At 40.1% G+C, this 24,750-nt stretch overlaps 1 protein-coding gene across 4 annotated transcripts in view; it reads left to right on the forward strand.

The window, feature by feature from the left end:
• The window catches only part of NTRK2 (neurotrophic receptor tyrosine kinase 2), a 367,515-nt gene that overhangs the window by 127,193 nt on the left and 215,572 nt on the right, over positions 1-24,750 (forward strand). The window contains exon 14 of one of the 4 annotated variants that reach the window (XM_081264892.1): positions 11,347-16,428. The exons of the other annotated variants lie outside the window; for them this stretch is intronic. Within the exon in view, the coding sequence (XP_081121018.1) occupies positions 11,347-11,384 (38 nt within the window). The 3' untranslated portion in view covers positions 11,385-16,428. Of the gene's footprint in view, positions 1-11,346; positions 16,429-24,750 lie in introns of those variants that run through there. 4 annotated transcript variants of the gene reach the window in all.

Raw genomic sequence — 24,750 nt, forward strand, 5'->3', positions numbered from 1 at the left:
CTGTAATTTAGGTGCAATTAACCAGTTAAATTTAGTTAGGGTTTGGTTCATTTAGCTGCTGCCGGAAGATGCTAGATAGGCAGAAATATGTGCTGTCATGGAAGAGAGTCTGGGGGGAAGATTCCTAGAAGCTCCCTCTTCAGCTTTGGGAAGTTATTACAGTAACTAGGACATGTGGAAGTGGAAAATCTCTTAAGATATGGTGTCATAATTATCATCTATGTCTGTTTCCCAGTTGTGGAACTGTAGAGTTCTTTAACTGGAGAAAGGCAAAATCCTTTTGCAGAAATCTCCTTTGTAGTCCTGGAATTGGGAATGAAGCCATGGAATGGTTCGTGGACATTTTCCACCATGGGTGTGAAATCCCTGGCACTTGCCAGCATTCAGATGCAGGAGTGATATCTCAGCCAGCAGCCACCATTTTGGCATAGAAAACCATCTTGCCAACTGAGACTGGAGAAAGAGGGTATGTGACCTCCCTGAGATCTGCCAGCTGTGGCTCTGCACAGCTCTCCTTTGCAGTGGCTCCAGGGATTGTCAGTGTGGGCCTCCCTTTCCCAAGAGGGTGAAGTTGGAAATTTTGAGCAATGTTCCCTCTTGTGACTTTTTAACTTCATGGCTCATGACAAAGAATCTATGTAGGCCTACGATTTAAAATGCAGCTGGGAGGAATCATTTGTATTGGTTGCTGAGAGTACTGTGGGCAGGGTTAGAATTCCCTGTTCATGACTGGGAATGGAAAGCTGCAGAGCACTAAGGCTCAGCATTTCTAGTAGGAAGCCTGATAATATACTGGTAACACCTGGGTAGTTGGTGTAGGAAGTCTCATCCACTTTGGTTCTCTATGCATTTATTTCTTGGTGGGTCAACAAAAATCCTTGCTTTAGATAGGAAGCTTAATAAGTTATTTTTGTCCAAAATGTTAAGCTGAATTATGTGAGATGATAGTAAAATAAAAGTCATTTTGTTGTTCTCTCCTCATGTGGGACATGGTTTATTACTGTGTGATAAATGAGTGAAATATGTAATTTAGCCAAACAAAATATCGCTTTCCCCCTTCTCTCTTTGTTTTCATCCATTAAATAGAAGCATTAACCTTCTTTATACTTCACAATAAATGAATGACTTCCTACTTCTCCAAAGAAGTGTGTAAACTATGACTCACATATATTTAAAAAGGTGTATAGACACCAGATTTTTATAATTCATCTTATTTCTCGTCTTTACATTACTTACTATTATTTTCAGAAGAGATGTATCTTTGTTTCTGATTGGAAATTACATTAGATATTCTTTGACCCTGATTCATCTTATAATAGACTAAAAACAAAATCAGAGAAACAAAACCCAGCAAAACAATTTGTAAGGTGACTTCCAATAAATAAACTATGACTAAAATAGGTTTTTAAAGAAAACTATACTGTATTCAATTGCCACTCAATAAATTCAGATAGTGGGATCAGTGTACACCCCAGTACTTCCAGTCCACAGGAGAAAATAGAGAGGAAGTGAGAGAGGGGCCCACAAAAAAAAGAGAATGAAATATGGGGGGCTGAGAGAGAAAGGGTGGGGGAGAGAGAAAGACTCAGATTTGGGCATCCCAGGCAAACAAAAGAGAAAGACTCTTGGTTACTTGGTTACACCTTACAGAAACAGGGCAAGCATTTATGAAGGCCTCTTCCAAACCCATGAGCTTTAGGAATATAGCCTCTAATTGGTATAAAGTCATGTTGTATGTTTACAGCGGAGTCCTCAAAAGCTCAAGGCAAGTGGACCAAGGTCATGTGTAATTTGTGGGCCAGCAGTTTATCATCCTAAGCATTTCTTTGTAAATCATACATAGTTGGTAAAACATAGACTTGTGTTTAACCAAAAGGTCTTTTCCAATTGCATTTTTAAAAATTAATAGGGTAGCTTGGAATTTGTAAGGCCTTATGTTTTTTTCTAAATATTAATAATTATAAAGCTAGCAGCTACCCCGTGTTGATTAACTTGTATAAGGCATGAATAGTAAGTACTCATATTAGTTCCAGTCATCAAAACATATTAGTTTTTTTAATATCTTCTCCAGAGTTGGATAATTAAGGTTCAGAGTGGTCCCCTGAACCTTATTTTGTAGCTGAACAGGGAAAGAGGTAAGATCTAGACTCGGGTCTGTCTGGCTTTAGGCTGCTTCTTGCTATCTAAACAGACACCAGCCACCAGATTCTTTTAGGAATAACTGTGGAAATGAATGCCTTAGCACCCCTAAACCCAGGAAGATAAACACAGGGTAACTACTTATTAAAAATCTAATTCTAATAGTAGCTGTAAGTGAAGCTCCAGGTGCTTATAGAGTTAAATGATGGATGGTAAATTGCCATAATTGTGAAGAATGAAAGAAAAACCAATTTATAATCTAGTCATTCCTGCTACACACATGTAGTTAGACACTATCCTTTCATCTCTGTGACATTTTAAAATTTGTACTGCTTTCACATAAGGCAGTACATTTGTCTATCACATCTTTCAAAGCATCTTGTACTTATGTAGATGGTGATTTCTGTTTTAAAGAGAATGTGCATTGGATTGCAAGGTAAATAGCCTTTCCCTTTTAATAAGTTTAACTTACCGAACTTCCTGTAAGTCTCAGAAAACTTTCCTGAAAAAATATCAGATGTTTTGAATACACTACACTTTCATTTTTAAAAAAAATCTAAAATGCATTATTTTTTCAAAGTTTTGAGTCTAGTTGATTTTTGGTGTGGTTTACATAATTCTTCACTAAGCTTTTATATTTGGTTTGTCATAGCTGTCATCCATATTTCCTTTAAAAAGGAAGTTAAATCGTGAAATCACGTGTGTATGTATAAAAATGCATGCTCTTTAAAATCCAGACTTTTCTCTACATATAAATTGCACCTGAACAAAAGACTTATGAAGGGACTTACTGTGTTCCAGCATGAAGGAATCAAGGAACACAGAGACTCTCCCCAGTTTTCAGAAGAGGGTGTTGCAGTATGAAACCACCAAGGTTGGCACATATCCATGTGCTATGAGATTGTTCAGTGTTATTAAAGACCATGATAGCATAGCAGAGGGGGCTCCTTCCAAACTGAGCTCTTTGAGCAAATAAAAAGGTCACTGACAGCAGAGGCTTCTGGAACTGTGGGTTAATTTAAGTCAAGTTGGGAGTTCTGCTGGCTGCCTCAGTCTGAATGCATATAAGGCTGTGACCTTGGGATTAGCTTTGTACTTTTCAAGTCTCCTGTTGAGAGTCTGCTTTCTGGTAGAGTATGTACTCTATTTAATGAGGCTTTTTGAAATGGGTAACCTGCTATGCATATGGAGCATGCATAGCAACTGGCTGGTGTTAGAATCCTGAGAGTTGCATATGATGCAGAAATACTTTCAAAACATGGATCCTGTTCCTGGTGGCAGGAATGAATGGGCACACTGAGACTAGTGACCAATTCAGGGATCTGCCTTTCTAAACCTCACTGGGAGGGATAATCATTGGGATTAAAGTGTGATTTGCTTCCTCAGATTCCCATCTGGGACTTCCAGTTTCTTTTTTATGGACAGGTGTAAAGCAATCCCCCAATAGACTGACAAGAAGCAGGATGATCATTATTTCAACATACCTTCCTGGAATATGGGTGGAGGGTCAAATAAGTCCATTGCAACCCTCTCAAATGCCATCTTCTCATCTCAGATGCTGTGGAGGAGAGCCACATTTCAATTCTTGTTCTAGCTAGGTAATGGCTGAGATGATGGGTGTCCTGCTAGTATTCACTGTGGGGAAAGGCACCAGAAAAAGAAGGGCATTGTTATGATTGGGATATGATATATCCCACAAAGGTAATGTGTTGAAGCTTGGTCCCCAAAGCAACAGTGTTCAGAGGGGACTTTAAGGAAGTGATTGGATCATTGGGGCTTTTAACCTCACTGGTGGATTAATCCATTGATGTAATCATAATTGAATTCTATTGGGAGATGGTGGAAATGGTGATAAGTAGGATCTAATTTAAGGGAGATGATCCTTGGGGATCATCTTTGGGGACTGTATCTTGCCCCTGCCTTTCTTTCTTTCGCTTTCTCTCTCTCTCTCCCCCCTCCCTCCCTTCCTCCCTCCCTCCCTCTCAGAAATTATTTCTATTTTATTTTTTAAATTTTTCTGTGGTCCTGGGTGAACCCAGGGCCTCCTGCATTCCCCAGTCCTTTCTGCTTTTGGCTGCCATGAGGTAAGCAGTTTTCCTCCATTGCACCCTCCCGGCCATGATGCTGTATAATGATGGCCCCAAAATAACACAGTCAACTGGTCATGGACTGAAACCTCTGAAACTTTGAGCCAAAAAAAATCATTCCTTCTTCAAGTTGATATTCTAGTGTTTTTTGTTGTTGTTGTTGTTGTTGTTTTGTCACAGCAATGGAAAGTGATTAACATGGGTGTGTTTCATTGAAGGCCCTCTTTTTCTCCCTATGATATTCTTTCTCTGAGTTTGAGCACATCCACTTCTCTAGATAAAACACTGTGGCTAGAGAAGTGTCGTTGAAGACTGCTAGGTGCTCTCTAAGCACCTTGCTCCTCCATGTTCCTGGCACATGCCTGTAGCACTCATGGAAACAGACCTGCAGCTCCACCATTGTCTGGGATGACAGACAATAGGTGACTAAAGGTTTGCTTGGGCGGAGTGCTAAGCAAGTGAAAGGAGCATGTGGCCGCAACACATGTTGACAAAGAGATCAAGATAGGTCCTGGGAACTACCACATGAATCAGTCTGCATGAAAAAAACTGAGTTCAGTCCTCTCAGTACAAGGACTTGGACAGTTTTACCTGTCAGCTCTAGATCATAGGATGGCAGCCTACCTTCCATGATGTCCCTGGCAAAAAGAACAGAGGCCTTGCTCTTTACCTGCTCTCCTCAGTCAGATTTGGGTAATTCTTGTTTATCATAGTCAATGCATGGAAATCACCAATCCCACCTATCTTTGGCTTTGCATTCTGGGCTATTTGGTGATCAGCTGGGGTTTCATGATCTTTCCACTTAGCTCACTTAAGTAGAGATGGGATTTATAAGGTATCTATCTCCCCCTGCTCAAGGCAGAGTGCTTTATTTGTTCTCCTCCTTGCTGCTTAATGACATCACTGATGGATCTGACTCTGAGGCTTTGCATCAATTGGCAGGGACACTGTCCACCCAAAAGCCCCCCTGGTTGTTGCATTTAACAAGAATCTTAAATGTTAAAGTTCTTCAAACTTGATTTTTGATGCATTGCTTGGGATACCTAAAGAAAAGTGTTGCTCCATGACAGAGTCCATTTTTATCTGCTCTCTTCCTTCTGGGATCTGTTTGAACTTGAATTGATATTCCTATTTTGGAGCCTTATTGTTTCTCTTTTTACTCTTCAGTAATTGTGGTCATCTCTTTTCATGTTTGAGGTTTTAAGTGTATCAATAGTGCGCCTTTTCCTTTCATTCCTCCTGCCCCCATTTCTCCTTCTATCTCTTTGATTTTCAACTTCACTGTAATCATCATCATCATCTCCAGACTGACACTGCCTGTCCTATGTACACCTCCTCACTCCCATCTCTCCCTCGCCCTCTTTTTCCCTCTTATTTCTTTGCATGTTTGGAATAGTACTTACTTTTCTAGAAACTTGTTCCCACATCCATTTTGGTTTGCAGCCCATAGTTCTCGCCACACTTGAGCAGAACCAAGCAACTTGTTTTCTGTCTGTTTGAAATTGATTGGGTAATAGGATTGACATCATTCACCTCCTGCTCAGATTCTGATTCTAGAACTCTGGTTTCATATGCTATGAAAAACCACTGGCCAGAGTATTTTGGTAAAAAATAAACATATGGTTGCAGGGGCAAGTAGGTAGAGTCGGCTGTCTGTATCTATGGGTTCTGCATCTGTGGATTCAACTGTATTGAACATGTGCAGATAGTTTCTGGTCTTACTTCCTAAAAAATACGGTCTAGCAACTGTTTACAAGGCATTTAACTTGCATTAGGTATTATAAGTAACATGACATGATTTAATGTATACAGGAGGTGATATGCAAATATTATGCTTTTTCATATAAGGGACTTGAGCATTAAAAGACTTTGGTATCCTCAGGGAATCCTGGAACCAAGCTCTCTTGATTATCAAGGGACAATTGTGTATGCTTATTGAAGTAAGCCAGAGGCTAGACAGACATTGCCAAATAATAGATTGATTTGGGTGTCTTGATGTGTTGTTTGTGAGGCCTTTTGAGCATGAATATCCCTCAGATCACAAACTCCACCCATCTTTTTCTCCCACTCCACTTCAAGCATTTTTAGGTGACTCCATTGGTCAGGGAGGTAACATTTGCCTTTGGATGTGCTGCCAATCCTATGTGGGGTTTGTGTAGTGCTTGGACACCTTCATCAGGCCCTGCTGACTGGAGCATATCTTCCTTAAAATAATTGAACTAGAGTTGTGCAATAACTTTGGCTTTCCTTACACATCTTGGCTTTTGCCAAGAACTTTGTGTTTCCTACTTAATTTTCAGCTCATAACTAAATTTCATTTTGCAAAGTCAAACCAGAGGTTTTCCTTTAAAAGCCTTACTGACCATCCTCAGCCATGTACTTTTAGTGTTTTTAGGTTTTCATCTCCTATTAATAAATAGACAATAGTTTCCTTTGTCCCATTCCCACACCCACTGAAATTTTGATCAGTGTGAGAATTACAATAAAATAAGTTTAGCACCTTTTCCTCAGGCTAAAATGCTCCAGCAGGTACTCACTGGGTGTCTACCTGTCCATCCCCATAGCCTTCGGATCATTTCTAAGCCAATATGTGAATTTGTACCATAAGCTCTACACAGTGATTGGAACCATCCAGTTAGCCATGAGAACCAGTAGGTCATACCTTGGGTTGAATCCTTTTCTCTTCTCCATTTCAGCTCCCTTGCTGAGTACACTAAAATTCTCCAATAGAACTCAGAATTTAGCCATTAGTATGGTGAAACTCAAAATGGATTCATCCTCTGATATGTGTGAGGCAGTGCTGGGCACAGAAGGTGCTTTCTATGTTTGCTTTCCCTGCCCCCCTGTAGGATGCAGTCTGGGATGCAGGCAGTTCAAAAGAAAATGAATACAAGTTTTAAGAAGGCCACATGGGTAGAAGTGGATGCCATAGAAGTTAAGAGGAGGGAGAATTAAATTATTGCAGTTGATGACCTTAAGAATGGTCAAGGCATCTAGAAGGAGATCTTGCTTGGTTGAAGGAAGTCTTGGGAGAAGCATGGTATATAAAAAAACAAATCTTTCAAAAGCAAAATATGTATTTGAGGGATGCTTAAGCTACTTTTGGACTGAGTAAAGGGAAGGAAGCACCACACAGGGTGTGTGGGACAGACAGGTAGACACCCAGGATGTACACTTACATCTTGGGAGATTTCTGCAACAGGTACCCAATGTCTTTGTAAAAGGTAAGCTGTAAATTCCCGGTCCCTGAGTTTTGATCTCAGCTCTGTCCCTCATTCTTGGGCGACCTTGGACACATCATAGCTGCCATGGGTTGACTGAGTCATCTATAAAATAGAAAAAGCAGCAATAATAAGGGATAGTTATAGCCACAACCGACAGATTCTAAGTGCTCCACAAATATCAAAGTAGGACTCTTTGTGTGCAAGTCCAGCTCCTGAAATAAAGCACAACCATATCTAGTTTAAATCTGACTTTGTGAAAGAAACTTTTGAACCCGCTATTTTCTAGGCACCTAATGTTATTAAGGACACAAGAGTTTATTACTTGCTTTTACATAGTAAAAATTTCCCAGAAAGCTCTGGAAGCATCTGTTTTGCCTTCCAGTGAAGGTAAGCTGCTACCCGGCAGGCATCCCAGCCACCACACTGTATCCAAAGTGGTATCGTACCACGCAGATGCCCAAGTTGGAAGTTTTCTGCTTGAACTCTCCAAATGACAAATGTGATAAGATTCGCTTTTGTAGATCGCAGCTGTATCTTTCTTCTGTTCCCTTTGCTTCCCCTTGGACTCAGCAGTTTTCATTTTTGCTCCAGATAAATTGCTGTTAATTTAAATGTACTGCAGATTCTTGCCATTTTATGGCTGATTGCTTCTGAGTAATAGGAGGAAAATGTGTGCACGTTTGAATGTAAATAAATCTAAATAGAGTGTGAGCCTATTTAGATTTATTTTAAAAAGCAGAGCACTTCAGTGACCTTCAAATGCCCCTCCCTGTCCTTCCCTTTGAAGAGGCCAAGGAGCAGATCCTAAATCAGCAAATAGAGATTGCCTGTTAGGGTGTTAGGGTGTATCCGTTCATTTCCCTTCTCAGCTTTCAACTTTACGTCTCATTTCTCAGAGAGCACTTGGTTTTTACCCTGGTTCCTATTTGGACCAGCTAGTGTACACAGCGACAAAGCCCCTTCAAAGTTGTTTTGATAAAGGAGCCCATCTCCCAGTAACCACCATGCACCATTGGAATGCTGCAAAAACTTCAGAATGTCACATTGTCAAAATATCTATATTTCGAGCTCATAAGCTAGACAGCTCGTTTGGCTGCTAAACCCACAAGATGTTCAGCCATTTGTTGTGGTCTAAAAACTTTCCCCCCTCACTAGGAGAAAATAATTATCCATTGTTTTATATCATCTTGTGGTCCCTTTCCTGAGTTTTTAAAAACAGGAGAGGATAAAAGTCATGACATCCTGGTAAAATGGGACTCTGAATTATGCTATTAATTTTTTTTAAATATGAAGCATTGGATGTTTCCTTATAAATAAAAGGATCAACTCTTTAAATCAAAATGATTTTTCAATAGGTGGTGGGGGTCTCATTAGTCTTTCAACAGTATGTGAAGATCAAGGGTATCAAGATCAAGGGTATATAAAAGGAGACTGACTTGCCTTCCCAGAGGTGAGGTGTGGTGGATATGGCTATCTCAATACAGACCCTGCACATTGCTCTCAACTGTAACATGCTAGCTTTTCCTCTCAAGGAAGGTACCCTGTGGTTTTTTAGTTTTTTGTTTTTGTTTTTTTGTTGTTGTTGTTTGTTTGTTTGTTTGTTTTATGGTGGCTTTGCTCATTTTTATTTCATAGGATGAAGCTGAGTTCTGTTTCTTTGGGAAGGATGCTTCATAAAAGGCCAACAACAGAAGAAGGTTGGGAGGGGCATTTGACTTCATTTTTAAAAGGGCAAATGCATTGCAGTCTGAGTGAATGACAGTCCAAAAGAGCTGGCATCTAGAAAATTGTACAGTTTCCTAATTGTGATCATCAAGGATCCTGGAGGGATTTGGGGCAGAGAAGTGGCAAAGAGTGGCCTTGTTCCCACTACAAACACTCTGGTGTGAGTAAAACTCGAGTCCCTGCGCCATAAACCCGTTGGAAATAAGGCTTTGCACTAACAGCCTAATCCATCCTGTCATTTTATGGAAAATCAAATGCCCTTACAAATTGAATGTGCAGGGGAACTAGTATGTTGAGTCAACACATCTTTTGGGATAATGTCTTCTATTTGTAGCACCAGGTTTCTCCTGTTTTTATTGGCAACCTTGACTTCCTTACCTTAATCCTATTGTTTCAGTGGGAAGGAATTTGAAACCCGCCCTCTTAAGACCTGAAGGAATAACTAAGGAGTTTGGTTTGTCAATTGGAATGCTTGTCCTACGTGCAGTAGTACACTCTTGAACTAGCTCTGCTAGTTTGCCTGGAGGCAAAACTTTTAGAAAGAGACAAGAGAGAGAGATATGAAGGAAAATTCATCACTAGTGCCATTGAGTACTTCCTAAATTCTCAGGGCTTTGTAGGTGATTAAACCTCTAAGCGATCTTGGCATCCTTAGCGATTTTTTTTTTCTGAGACTTGGAAGGGCAGGAGAGAGGAATGCTGTGGAAATCAAGCTTTGTAGACTCTGAGTATTGTTGTAAAAGATGATACAGATTGGTGGTGGTAATTACAGCTCTGGAGGCAGATGACACCAGCATTTGGCAGACCAGACACCATGTTGAGGAAGATCGAGAGTCTGGAGAGCTGGGTTCAGAGGAGTCTTCCAAAGCAGAGTTTGAAAATGTCTTGGGGGTTTCTAGGACGATGCCATCTATTTTATCACTTGGGAATCTGATGAAGATTCATGCAAATTACACAGAGAATTGTATGTACTAGAACCTTCACTGTTCCTGCTGGTCTTTCATAGGGAAAGTTCAGGGAGAGAGCTTGTCCTCTGCTTGAATCCTTCCTGTGCTGTGACAGAGCTGGGTCACTAGGGAATTAGAGTTCCTGGACTAGAGCTTCATCACACAGTAATTGTAGGACCTTGGGGAAGTTGCTTAACTCTCTGAGCCTCAGTTTCCTCACCAGGAAAGACAGTGCAATAGCAGACTATTTCCCAGAGGGGTTGCTGTGAACTTTAACAGACCAATATTGGCATAGTGCTCAGAAAAGAGCCTAGCACAAACCAGACTAGCTTTTATATATTGGCCAAGTTATTTACTCATCTTTCTCCTTATGTAAGGCAATGAAGAGTCTGGGGTCAAGGAACTCCATGTTCTTTACTTTTGCATCATCTATTACAGTGTCTACTGCTTGGTTAGTGTTCAATAAATGTTTGTAGAATTAATATGATATATGACATATTATATATATACATATATATCTAATTATATATGTAATAAACACAATTTTAAGGCTTATATTGTATAACATAATTGCATATTGTATACAATGTACTCCATTTCCATGTTATATGATTGACATAATATCTATGTGTCATATATATAGTATGGTACTTACTTAAATTTAGGCACTATTAGGATTCCTGGGGGGGGGACAATTTTATATATTAGTATTTCCCTGTATTTCACCAGTGAAAGCCAGCCAGTTCTCTAGATGAGTTATTTTAAACATTATTTGGTGAAAATCAGCAAAGGAAAAGAATTAGGGCTTGAGTAAATGTTTATTGTTGAATCCAACCGCCCCCCTCATATAAATGAACATATACAAATTCTTCAGTGATCATCCATATTGTACAAGGATTTCTTTTTCTTAAATTAAACTGCTAACAAATGATAAAATTGAGGCTGGATCTGTGGGCAGAAATCCTTTGCATTTCTTCCCCATGTTTCATGTACCATGTAAAATTGCTTTTCAGTTTAAATGTAAGTTGCTCAATAACGAGATGAACATTTTCTCCCAATTTCTGTTCTGTTATTGTACATCGCTTTGTGTTTTAAAATGTATTCCATGTTGTGTCTTATTTTTTAATTTATTTATTTTCCTTTAAAAGTGATTATACTTGTATGATAATTCCCATTGATTTTTCTTTTGAGCATGACTTATGTTTTATTTTGTGTTTTTTTTAGGTTTTGTTTTGTTTCATAAGATCCCACTGGATGGGTAGCTGAAATAAAGAAAAAGAGAAGGGGGCTGTGGTGCTTGTTGGTTGACGCTGCCCTGTAAGCTGGCCTCTTGGGACAGTGTTGGTTTATCCCAGGAAGTGTTGCTTACCTGGGGTTCTCTGGTAGAAATGGGCAGTGCTTGGAGGATGTACTGTATGAAGCCTGCTTATATGGCGAACTGTGATTGGGGAACACCAAGGCAGAGGCAGCTCTCAGGCAGCTACGCAGCAAGTCAAGAAAACATCTTAAATTAATCCATCTCTTCTGTCCTTACAGTAGTTCAAATACAAAATTGAAATGAAATTCCACTGGATTGTACTTCTCTTCTGAAAAGTATGCTATTTGACCTTACTGGAAATGTGTTGATTTCAATTGCTTCTGTTTATTAAAGGTGAAATATATATATATGGGATTGGTTGGTATAAGTGAAGACTAAAAAGTCTAATCTATATTTAACACATATTTTTAGCATCATTTGCTGTTATTCTCTAATCATCACTAAATTGAGTGAGTGATTTTTCTACCTACAACATAGTGACGACAAGAGTTAAAGGCACATATGCCATCACTTTGGGGACTTGGTGTTGTCACGAAGAGGTTCTTTTCTTTGCTGGCAATAAAGATCCAAACTTTTAACTTAGGTCTCAGAGTCACACAATGTTAATGATTGCTTTAAAAGTTTATTAACAGGATGAAAGAGAAGAAAAAGAACAAGTACAAGAAGAAAAGCATCAGCTGCTATCTGGTCAGGGCTATAGATTTCAGTTAGGCACAGTCAGTTTCAGAATCACTAACAGAGTGGAATATATGCATATGGTGAAATTACCACCTCACTCCTTTCCATTTGCCCTCTGAGAACCACCGCTGCTTGCATTACAGAACTCCAGCTTTTCTACTCTGAAAAGGCCTGCAAGCAGAATGGTTGGCCTGCTGTGAGCAGGAGAGGATATTCTAAGAAGGACAGTCTCCCTGCTGCACACTGTCCTACTGCTGGGTTTTCATGGGCAGGAAAGCTTGTCCTGACCCCAGCAGCAAAGAGGTGGCAGGTCGCTAATGAATATGTGCTTTATCATGTGCTTCTTCATTGCTGAGAGGGCAGCTGAGAGCTACAGATGGCTGTGTCCCCTCTTTGTTCTGAGCCATGAACACCTGTTTCGTTCACTTGCCACCTCAGTGGCCTTCCTAGGCTCTGTTCTGTCTGTTCCAGGCAGTGTCCTTGTCCTGAAGAGAGGTTTGACTGCCCCCACCCTCCTCTCCTCACTCCTTTCATTTAGGGGCACTCCAGAGACAGGCCTGGAGCATTTCATTTGAAAACACAATCAGCCATTAGCTGTGCACATGTAAGTCATGCCTGAATTAGAAACACTGACATTAAAAAATTTCTTTTAAATGATTGCTCAAGTTTTGTAGTGCAGTTTTAAGGATTTATAGATTTTTTAACTACTCTGCCATGTTTGGAAACTTTATTTTGAAAATCTGATGTAACCAAGGCATTAATCTTAATAAACCAAGACCCATTTAAGCACGAGCTGATATAAAAGGAATATTCTTGATGAATATTTTATATTGTATATTTTACATTAGCCACTAAATATGTTATTGCTAGATGCCGACATTTTACAATGTCCTGTGGATTACAGCATTTATCTTGACTACTCCGCAAACACACCTGAAAGAGGGGCAGTTTCTCCAAAGTGAAAACATGCTGTTCTTTCTCACAGTTTTTTTTTTTTTTTTGCATTTCTATTTGAGCATAAGGGCAGCAAGCTCTCATCATGGGGAGGTCTGAATATTCTCTAAATTCCCATCTTCTTGCTCACTGCTAAATGACAGTTCCTGCCACTATGGGGATTTCCGTCTTTCCCAAAGGTGTTGATTTACAAAGAGGCCAGCTAATAGCAGAAATCCTGACCCCTGAAAGAGAAATGAAATTCACACTGTGAGCCAGGCAGGGGTTCAGTATGGCAAAAGGTTCTTAAATATCAGTCATTTGGTTTTTTTTTTTTTTTTTAAATAAGCTTTTATGTTATTCCACGAAGCCCTAAAAAGGCAATGGATTTTTTAAGGACAATTTTATTGGTTTCCCAGACCCAAAAGGAAAAAAAGAATATTTATAGTCAACAGCTAGAAGGATTGCAGGGTACATTTGATTTTTGTTTTAAAATGGAGAAAAGTGGACAGATAAGGCAATTTAATATATCAAAGATGAGTTTGACATCTCCTAGGAAAGAATGAAAACAGCAGGCTATTAGAAAATTGTTTCACATGGCTCTTGTATTCTTTGCTTTTCTTTTTCTTTTCTTTTCTTTTTTTTTTTTAATCCCTAAAGACTACAATCAGTAACACAGCTTCTCTTTTCCGTACTTAGGCAACCTTCTTTTTTCCTCTGCTTTTTATGTCCCCCATAAGAAATTTGCTTTTTAGAGCTTCCTAATGGCACCCATCATTTTTTTGCAGGATTAGAAAAGGAGAGGCGGCACTTTTGCTGAAATCAGGTCTGTTGCTCTCCAGCAAGGATCTGGCACTTGAACACCAGGCAAATCTCCTATGTATACAAAGTGGTCTGACTGAGCCCAAACCTGCCCACCTGAGTGGCAGCTGTCACCTAGCCCCCACCAACCGTGCCCCACGGGAATGAGGGCCCAGGTTTCCAAATCATGTGATTCTTTAAGAGAAATGCAGTGCGAAACATGGATTTTTTTTTTATGGGAAATGTCCCTATTTTTAAAAAGTTGGATGAGTTATTTTTAAAACATTATGTAGGCCAACAAAACATGCCTGTGGGCTGCCAGTTTGTTACTTTTGTCTTAAAACACAATCATTGTTCTCTCACCGTATTTTTCTGCCTTTCTTTTGCAAACTTGCTTTTCTTTCTTCCTGACCACTGCTGAGGGCTGCATTGCAGCAAGCTTCCTAGCTTGACCTGCAGTGTGTCCTTTGTCTCTGACCCAGTTGTGACCCTCAACTCTTTCACCTTGCTGGGAATTCTCTTACTGCTGTGTCTTCCCACTGTTCCGTGATGGATCCCATTTCCATGTGGCCAGAGGCATTCTAGAAAGTCCTTCCTTCAGTTTTTGTCTGACATGAATGAATCTATTTTCACCAGCGTCCTCCTAGCCCATCCAGATGCTACCAGGTTGAAAGGGCAAAGTGCACAACCCATTTTCATGGGTGTCCTTAATGTACTAATATAGCCTTTGGTAACTGGAAATCAGGTGTGTCATCATTGAGAGATGTTGTCCAGGTCCTGTATCATGTTTACCCAGCATTGATTGGGGTCCCCCTGAGACCCTTTTAGGCAGTTCATAGAAATGTCCACAGTCATCACACAAGACATCAACTCTTAACTATGATGACCACCACAGTCCAAACAGTTGGAGGCCAAGGAAGGATTATCTCTCAATAGAAAAAAAAAATGAACCCGAATATACATTAGAGAAAATTGACTCAAGGGTTTTCATTCCCCTTTCTCCTAGCAGGGACTGATTTCATTTTTGTCCCACCAAGTTTTCTTCCCAGAAATAGACAGCAAGGATATGAACTGAACAATCTCAGCTCTGCCTACAGCATGGAACACAAAAGGAGTTTGCTGTGGCTCCTGGCTCTTTAGATAATCCTGATGTAGACCCTATGTGTCAGGCTTGAAGCATCTCAGAGGAGAGGTCACACCTATTCAGTAGTTTGCAGAGTAAATAACTTAAGGAGCACAAAGTAGAATAAGTTTCATTCCAGGTGTGAGATAGAACATGGCAGAGGGGCACATGCGCTCTCTCTCCTCTCTCTTTTCTCTATTCCCCTTTCCGTATTCTCTATTTTTTTCCCTCTCTGTCTAATGGACCTTGTGGCAAACCGAGATTTTTCTTATTTTACCAGGTGCTTTGTATAATTATAGCATACTCACCCCCCCCCAATGCAAATGGAATAAAAACACTCAGCAGTAACTGCACTAACTCTTGCTCTTGCTCTTTTGGAGGGTGGATGATTCACACCTCTACCTTCTATGTCTGCTGTCTAGAATCCCTCCCTTGGTTTTGATCTAATTCCATCATACTACAATAGAAACTCATCCCATCTTGTTTTGCCTAGACTCTAGATTCAGAGGGAGATATATAGTGAAGAGACACTATTCTATGAAGCATGGGGTCTCACAGGGTTGCTGTTTCCAGCCATGTGGGCTGTGTCAGCTGCACGGGGTACAAGTAAGTGGAACCTCCTGGGATACAACTCAACAGTTTTTGACTCCAAGCAAACTTGTATAGAAGTAGCTGTTAAATGCATTCTGCTACGTTGACATACCTATAGTTCTTGCAGACCACATCAAGTTTATCTAAGGGCTCCCAGAAAGGTGAAGGACTCTCCTGAATTCAGTTTACCAGACCAGATTAGGTTGACACAAATTCCTAGCCCAGAAAGTTACACACAGAAGGCTGAGACAGAAGGCAGCTTCCTATTGAGCACAGCCCATTCTCTGTTTTGGTCTTCAGGGACAAAGGAACCTGCCAGTCACCTGAATTTGACAGGGAAAGCACTCTGAGTTTCCTTCAGGCTCATGTGGTGGAACAGCCTTGGCATAGTGATTAGTGGGCATCCAGAATACATTGTCTAACTCCCAATCCCCATCCCACAAAACACTAGCTATGTTTGGAGTCTTAATTTTCATGGAAAAAAATTAAAAGAGGCAATGAAAAGAACCAGGGCTTTTTTTTTACCACCTTTATTTTGGACAATATATTTATGAATTGAGTATACACAAATGTAAAGTAGCCAAAGAGCCTCTACAAAGACAAATCCTGGAGTTTTACCCATTTCATGTTCAAATCCATTTGCTGTAATCCAGAGGCAACCTGTGACTCATTCTCATGTCTTGTTTTGTTTTATTTTTTTCCATAAGGTTTTCAATCATATTTTTCACATTTCCTGTAAATAATGGATAATCATTTTTTAATTTTATTTTTAAGTGCTGTTTTAACAATGTGGATAGACTATAAATGTACTTGCTGAATTCATTCATTTTTTTTAACAAGCCAATAAAGTTTTATAATTCATCTCTCTGTGTCTTGCATTCTCTGTTGGTGTCGTACTCCTCCCCTCCCTTCCTTAGACATGTACCATCACCCATGTGTTGCTGGTGGTGTTTGAGACTGAAGGTATTAGAAGGAAAAGTGTGAAAAATGTCACTGAGCATTTTGGAGGAAGCCCAAACCCATTATAGATTTTGAAAAAAAACTCATCTCAAAACTGGGTTTTTAAAATTCCCATCAACGTTAATTATGTACTTGCAATTTACTGATTCTTACACTAGTAATGTTTTCATTGGCCAAAATGCAATTTTTAAAAAATGTTTAAGGGGATTTTTATGTATGTGTATGTATAAAACCACACTCTGTGGGAATGCTCTTGGGTATTTTAAATATCTGAAATGACACACATCAGAGTAAGTGATGAGTATTCAGTGCTTTGTTCTATTTCAAGTGACTTTGTGGTCAAATAAACATCATGACTTGTACTTTTATAGATGGGAGAGAGAGAAGACAACAATGGATATGGAGATAAGATATGATGGACTGAAATTGTTAGCATGGTACCCACACTTCATGTCCCTTTGTCCCATCCCCAGTCCTGGCACACCTTCCCTTCTTCATTTTTCCCTTTGATGATAAGACTGAACAGAAAGGTTTGTAAACCCCATCCCTGATTCATTTGAGCATATAGCTACCTTCTGATAACTTTGAAGGGTTTCACTCCAAATCAAGGACTTCAGAATTGGGAAAACCATCCAGTGTGACCTAATGTTTTATTAAGCCAAGTACACTATTCCTCTTATGAGACTGTGGTGTTTAGTGTTATTGATTTGTGCTTTTTCCAAAGGCCCTTCTAAATTTGCTGAACTGAGATGAGATTTCTTCTAAAATTTGGAGTTCATATGATAATTTGAGGTGGTAGACACCTGTCCTACACTGTGCAAGTTTGAATCTCAGCATGCTCACACCACCTTGGAAAAGTCAGTTCACTCTCTTCCCCAGAGTCCTCCTTTACAAAATGATATGATAATACTATCTACCCCACTGGGCTCCCATAGAGTTAAATGAGATGGTTCAGGTAAAGTAAACAGCAAGGCAAGTAGAAGCACTCAGTATTACTAATAAAACTTCCAAAGAGCTTTGGTTGTCATTGTCATCGGGTGTGCCTCTGTAAATGTTTTAAGAATCAAAGTAAACCACTACTAGTCATGTGCCAGCTGTGTGAGTGCAAATAGTGGAGACCAAGCTGTGAAGGTGGCTTTGAAGCTTTCTCCAGCATTATCACAATTCCAGTCCTGGATCTCTCTCTCTACCCAGGTAATTCTGGCCCAATGATTCTACCTCAAAATTGATTTTGATTAAGAGGATCTGCTTTGTATGGGCTGATATTGTAACAGTTCAGTGACTCTGAATGATGCTCTGAAATTTGAGGATTATGGAAAAAAAATAGAATTAAACATATTTTCCCAAAGATATTCACCCTATATTACCTTATTAATTCAGAACTTTTAGTCACTTGAACACAGTTCATATTAACTTTAATTTTTGAGTTATCTATTTAAAGATTTTGGTTAATAATATAAATTTTAAAACCCAAACTGACCAAGAAACTATTGAAAGCAAAGACTTATTTCAGATTTCCTCAAGGCTTAGGAACAAGTGTTTACAAGCAATGATTTACAAGTAACTAAATTATTTCTTGCTGCTTCCTGAGGTGGTCTTTGGCTGTAGCTCTAGTAGGCCATGCTTGATGGACCTCATTGGAACTCCTTCATGTTTGAAGCAATAAAATTCTTTGCAATCTATTTTTTTCTCATCATTAAACCATTTAAAATAAGTGGCACTGATATTTTATTAGCACTTAATTTAAGGTATTTTCACAAATGCTATCACCTTTCCTAACACATGTTTAAATGAGATAATGGGCTGGAGGTGTATTATAGCTCAGTGGTAGCAGTCTTGCCTAGTATGTGCAAGGTCCTGGGTTCCATCCCTAGCCCAAAATGACAACCAACCAACAACACAAGCAAACATAAAAATAAGATTTACAGCAGAATCTAAAGGATCTAAGAGATAGTGACAGGTAAGGCAGTTGATTTCTCACTATGGGCCAAGCATTATTTTATATGCTTCTTGATCTAACAATCCTATGAGACTGCTGCAAATACTGTCCATATATTGAATATTAGAAAACTTATCTTTAGGGATAGGTATGCAGGGACTTGCTCCAGGTTATCTAGCTGACAAATGGTAGCACCAAGTCTTGAATTCAGGCAGGCTGGCTCAAGAGCTGGGGCTTCTAACAAGTCCTTTGTGTGACCTGGATTCTGGGCACGGCTGGGAGTAGGGTGAGGCCAGCCAGGTGCCTCAGGCACACAGATGGGAGGTGGTCACTTTCAGAGTTGGGAGGTCATCCATTCAAGCACAAGTTCAACTTAGATTATTCTTGTGGCAAAGTAAAATTGTAAGGTTAACTCACTGGGAAGGTGCCTACTTCCTGGTGCCAGTAAACTCTCTGATATTTTTGCCACTAAAAAATCCCTTGCAGATCTTGCCTGGAAAGTTCGTGGTGTGGTAGAGAAACTGGCATCTGCTTTTTACATTTTACCTTATGAAACAGAGGTTATACCAAGGAATTTTCAGAGCTAATTAACTCTGAAAATCCAGAGCATGTTTTCCTTGTACATTGTAACTGAAGATGGATTTGTTGTTTTGGACGATCTACAAGTGAATTGTTTTCATCACTCTTGATTTTCAGTACTTCTCATTCTCATTGGAGTAGTCCTCACTGTCCAATAAGGAATCTGGAGAGAAACCACCTCTGTGGGGTGCAGGGGACGTAGTGGGAAGGGGATGTTTCAGGACACATCCAGCCACTTTCTTGGATGGGATCCAGATGACAGAACACACTGGCAGAAAATGCCTGAGCTGCTCTTTGCTTTTCCAGCACCAAGAGGCAGGGCAGCCTCAGAGAAGTTCCACATTCCTGCCCCTGTCTGTCCTGTCTGGCAGCCAGTGATCCAGAGAGACTGCCAAGGGCATATGCTAATTTTCTAGCCATTTGGTCCATCTTACATGCCAGAAGACCCCAGGGCCTGTGTTTACTGAATTCAAATCTCTGCCCCTTACAAACTAATAAACAGTGAGTTCTCTATCTCTTCCTCCTTTTAATATTTTTATTCTAATAAGAGGAGGAGAATCTCTTGTGTTTATTGTCCATCATTTTATCTCTTTTTAATAATTTTCATTGTACTGTAATTGGTCTTGTTGGATCATTAAATAAAAATGTAGGCTGCACTATTTGCTTTGAGGATTGAGATTCAGCTTCAGGTAAGTTCATGCAATTTCACCTAAAGTCCCTTGAGTTGTGGTGGGAAGGACTGTTTTACTTTTGGGGGGAGTTCTAGGTTTTTCTGTAAACTAGGACAAAGCCTCTGAATATGCAATAGGATTTTCAGGAATGACTCTTAGGCAGATTTTTCCTTTTACATTTTCTTCAGGCTCCTGGATTTTGGGGAGGTCGGCTGCCTCTCCATAATCCTTATCTAAACACTGTTGCATTGGGTGCCATGTTTAAATCTATTCTGGTAGTATGCTGGCTTCCCAGAGTGTCTGACTAATGGGGTATACCTTCAGATCTTGGGTGGAGAAAGGGATCAGGATATGTCTGGCATGTTCCATGTGTCGTGGCACTAATTCTATGAGGAATCTTTGCTTATATCTGAAATGCTACTGGATAGGTCCCCCTCCATGGCTCCAGCCCTCAACTGGGCACCATTAGTACCATTTTCCCTATCTCTCCCTCCATCTCTTAAGGTGGTAAAGGCTTCCCGTTGCTGTCACTCTCTCAGTGCCTCATCATTTCCTGTTTGTCCCTTTAAATGTCTCATACCTCTTTAAGTAAGTTCTTTTTTCTTGATAGAACCCTGAGATATATACTTAATTCTCTGATATCTTTTCTCATCTAGCATTAAATCTATTTTAAATCCAGCAAGTGTCTTTTAAGGGTCAATCATATGTCAGCATATGTCACGGCTAGGCTTTGGGGGAGACCACAGTAAACCCAGTCAATGTCATCGTTGCCTTATAGACTGGGGTCTAATGGAATATCTATAATGTTGATACCGTTGTTGCCATAATTTACACCTAAGAAAACAACAGCTTGGGAAATTAAGAAACTTGTCCACGGATACACAAATCAGATCGGTCTGCCTATAAAATCCCTGTGTCTGCCCCTCCATCTCTGAGGCAGTGTTTTTCCTTTGCCCCTGGGGTGTTTCCTCATCTACAAGTTCTGAGGCAGCCACTAGACCTCTGTTCTTCATGTTGGTAGCTATAATTCTTCTTGACCCTGTGTAATATGTATAAAGTATGCCTATCTTTGTTGTCTATTTTCTCTTTTTTTCCTTCTCTTTTATATTTTTTAAAACAATATTTCCTCTGGTTCTCCACTGATATCCTTTCTTTAATTTTCACACAATAAAATTTTTAAATTGGTTTGGTAGAACTAAAGTGTTTGCATGTGTGTGTGTGTGTGTGTGTGTGTGTGTGTTTGTGTGTGTGTGTGTGAGAGAGAGAGAGAGAGAGAAATAGAGCGAGAGATTGATTAAGCCCAAGCAAGAACACCATAATTCATAAACACACACACACGCTCATTCACACATACCCCCACACACACGGAATAGGAATTTTGTATACTTTCAGACTTGTGTGACTAAATGGGAACTTAATCCCTGTGCATACATAATTTATGTCATTATTCCCTTCCCAGTGCTCATTGTGCATAATACTCCGAGGTCTTTTAAAAAAACTTTCCATGTTGAATGTTTTGCTTGTTGTTTTTACTTTCTTATAAATAGCAAGAAGTTTTGCTGAGAAGAAATGATTACAAATCCCCAAAGGTTGATGTTCTGTTCTGAGCTCCAAGATGTAAGGATTGAGTGGATTTCAAACTTGGCAAAATCTCTGACTTGGCAAATACTTCCATCCTTATTTATGACAGCTTGGAAACTTCCATTTTCTAGGATTTATAAATGATGCTGCTGATTTTGTTTCCCTTTTTTTGTTTTGCTGTAAATTATGAAATAACCAGAGAGAAAAGAGAGAGAGAGAGAGAGAGAGAGAAGGAGGGAGCAGAGGGTGTGTGTGTGTGTGTGTGTGTGTGTGTGTGTGTGTTGTTGTGTTCTTTCTTTTCTTGCATATGAGGTATATTTTACATGTTTAATACAAGAAGTGTATTTCCCTTTTTTAGCCTTTCAACAAAATGGAAATCTGAAAATGTTGAGGTTTGCAATATCATTTTAGCTAGCTTTGTCACCACTGTGACCAAAAGGCCCAATAAGAACAACATAGAAGAGAAAAAGCTTATTTGGGGCCTACAATTTCAGAGGTCTCAGTCCAAAGATGACTGACTCCAGGGTTATGGGCCCAAGGTGAAGCAGAACATCATGACCAAGGGATATAGTGGAGGGAAGCAGCTCAGGACATGGCAGCAGGAAGTGTGTGTGTGTGTGTGGGGGGGGTGCCACATCATCAGGCACAAAGTATCAACCCCAAAAGCATGCCCCCAGTGACCCACTTCTTCCAGTCACTCCTCACCTGCCCACAATTATCATGCATTAGTTTAAAGCTTTCCTAACTCAATCATTTCTTCTTCTCTGAACTTTCTTACATTGTCTTGCACATGAACTTTGGGGGTGGGGGCATATGATATCTAAACCATAACAGATACAGAGAATGATAACCTGTGGTTGTCACTGTAGTTACTAAAAACTTCTCTGGCAAAGGTAAATTTCACCCCCAAACTGCAACTTAGTAAAACTTGAGATTCTGAAACAAGGCAAGTTATGTGGAAAATCTCAGTTTTTCCTAGTGCTATGAATGAATAGGAACCTTGTGTCTATATTCTTAGTGAAAATTTGTCCAAGTGGAGGAAGAACTCAGAGATTTTCTTCTTTTCCTGTCCTTTCCCCCCTCTTCCTCATTCTCCTCCTCCTTTTTCTTTTATCCCTTCACTCCAAACTCAGTTCGCTAAAACCCAGTCATTTTTATTTTTTCTTCATAAGAGATTTTTTTTTCTTTTTATTCATGTAATCACATAGAAATTGGGAGTGTCTGTTTATGGGGTACAGTAGATAGACATTGCTGAACATAGGTAATAGGAATTTTCAAGTGCAGAATGTTTCCTCTCAGAAGCAGATCCCAAGGTGGAGTTAAAGCTGCAGAGATTTTCACAGGAGAAACCCTTGAGTGAGAAAAAAATGGAGAGGAAGCAGAAGGAAGCTGTGAGGGCTTCAGGCTGCCAGAGAACCTTTAGTGCATGAGACATGGAGGGGAGGTTAGATGGAGTGCTACAGATTACCATTCACATGAAGGTAGTATTGAAAGGGATGCTGAGGGGTCTGAGCAAAATAGGCCAACAGAGGAGTTCCTTGTTTTTCAGGATGGGTCTGCCATAGTCAATGGCATTGGGCAGCTCAGGGGGAGATCAGTCTTTGTGCAGATGGATTTTAGAGCACAACAGTTGGGGCCCTCAGTCGTTATGTTCCCAGACACTGATGTCTGTGAAGTGCATTCTTAGTGCTCTCATATAATAGGTACTGTCTCATCTGAGCTCCACATGACTGGTGAGCTTGTTAACTAGTGCTCCCCATTTTTCTGTGGAACATACTGATCTCTCTGCACAGTGCCCTGCACACTCCTGGCTGGACAGCTGGGTACCACTGCTCAAGGGAACCTCTGTTTCCTTAAATGACCTAATTGCAGCAGTTAAAAGGGTCTCAACTATAATAATTCTTGGAAAAAAAAAAGTACACAGAGTGGGCAAGTCAATATTTTGAACTGTTTTTAAAATGTCATTTTTGAGCTACAGCCATCTTTTTATTTATGGTAACGCAAAACGACATTTGAAACTAAGACCTGTTTTTATTTTTCTCGCCTACATACTAAAACCACAAGTGATTTTATTTCATTTCATTTTGTGTTCCATGTCAAACAAATTTCCTATCATGGCAGCTCTCATTATTGATTCATAGTCTTTCAGAAGAGTGTTTATGGAAGTGTACATCAATACCTTGCCAGGCATGAGGAAAGAGTTGGAGTGGAACAGAGCGATACATCCTCTTACACAATTATTCTCCCTTGCTCTCAAGCAGCCTTCAAATTGGATCGTTTTCAAGGGAAATGATGGCTTATTCAGATTTGACAAACTGTGTTGAATACTTTCTCTGTGCTAGGCTACAGGTTGCGACTCTAATGACTTTGGAGACTGGACACGTCGAGAGCATGTGTAGATGGCTGGTAAAGACTGGCTCATGCATGATGCAGAACTACCTCCAGCCAGGAATCCAGGCTCAAGGAGCCAAGTCTTATGATTTTTCAAGATGAGGGGAGATCGGGGTTTTTGTGTGAAATCTCCCAGTTTTTAAATGTTGGCAAGGCCCACAACATTTTTGAAAATCTCTGTGAGCCAAACATGACATTTCTTCAGGCCAAATCTTGCCTGTTGAGACCTTCTTGCCGGACATTCTGCTGCTGGCTTTTGGACATGTTTCCTTCACAAATAGCCTAGAGTAAATTCTTATCTTAGATCAGGCTTTCTGGAAGCAGGCACTGAGATGAGGATTCACGTGCAAGTGATTTATTAAGGGTGTGCCTCTGAAAAGAGTCGGGGAAGCAGAACAGAGAAGGGGGAGCTAAGCAGGACTATGATAAGAGGCAAAGCCTCATAGTAGTGGCTTCAGCTTGAGCACTTGGGAGACCTGGTACATAAGCTGCTCCTTAGAGTTGTCCCACCTTGAGATTAGGGAGCTTAGCTTTCATATCTTTGCACCTGCCAGTCATTGATTATCACAACAGGCAACCCTGGGATTCTGATACTCAAGAAGAGTCCTCTAGAAAGGATACACTGGTGCTGTTGTGGTCCTGGGTGTAGCACATGGCAGTAGCAACAGTGGAACTGAGGAACTCCACATGGTCCACTACCAGATATCTGTGACTTTCTCCAGTCTGCAGGTAATAAGAGGTACAGGCTTAGCCAAAACATGAACTCTGATCTTTGGACTCCATATCTAGTGCTTGCTGATACTTTTTCTAGTAGCTTCTTAATGAGATTGACTGCAGAATTTAGATATTCTTTAGATATATTGGCATGTCAAGTATGATAGCCTTGGATTTCTACCTGTCCTTTTTCTCTAGGAGGGCTTGGAGAGAGGATGGCATGGCTATTCAGAGAAGACACGGGAAGCCTGATAAAAACTAGAATGAGTTTCTGGAGCCAGCAATACTCCAGACATCCCAGAATGAGCTTCTGAACTCTAGTGTTAGCTCCCAATTCTAACTTATTTTT

The sequence above is a fragment of the Spermophilus citellus genome (genome assembly GCF_964194105.1).
Source record: "Spermophilus citellus genome assembly, chromosome: 2".
In the NCBI taxonomy this organism is placed as follows: Eukaryota; Metazoa; Chordata; class Mammalia; order Rodentia; family Sciuridae; genus Spermophilus; species Spermophilus citellus.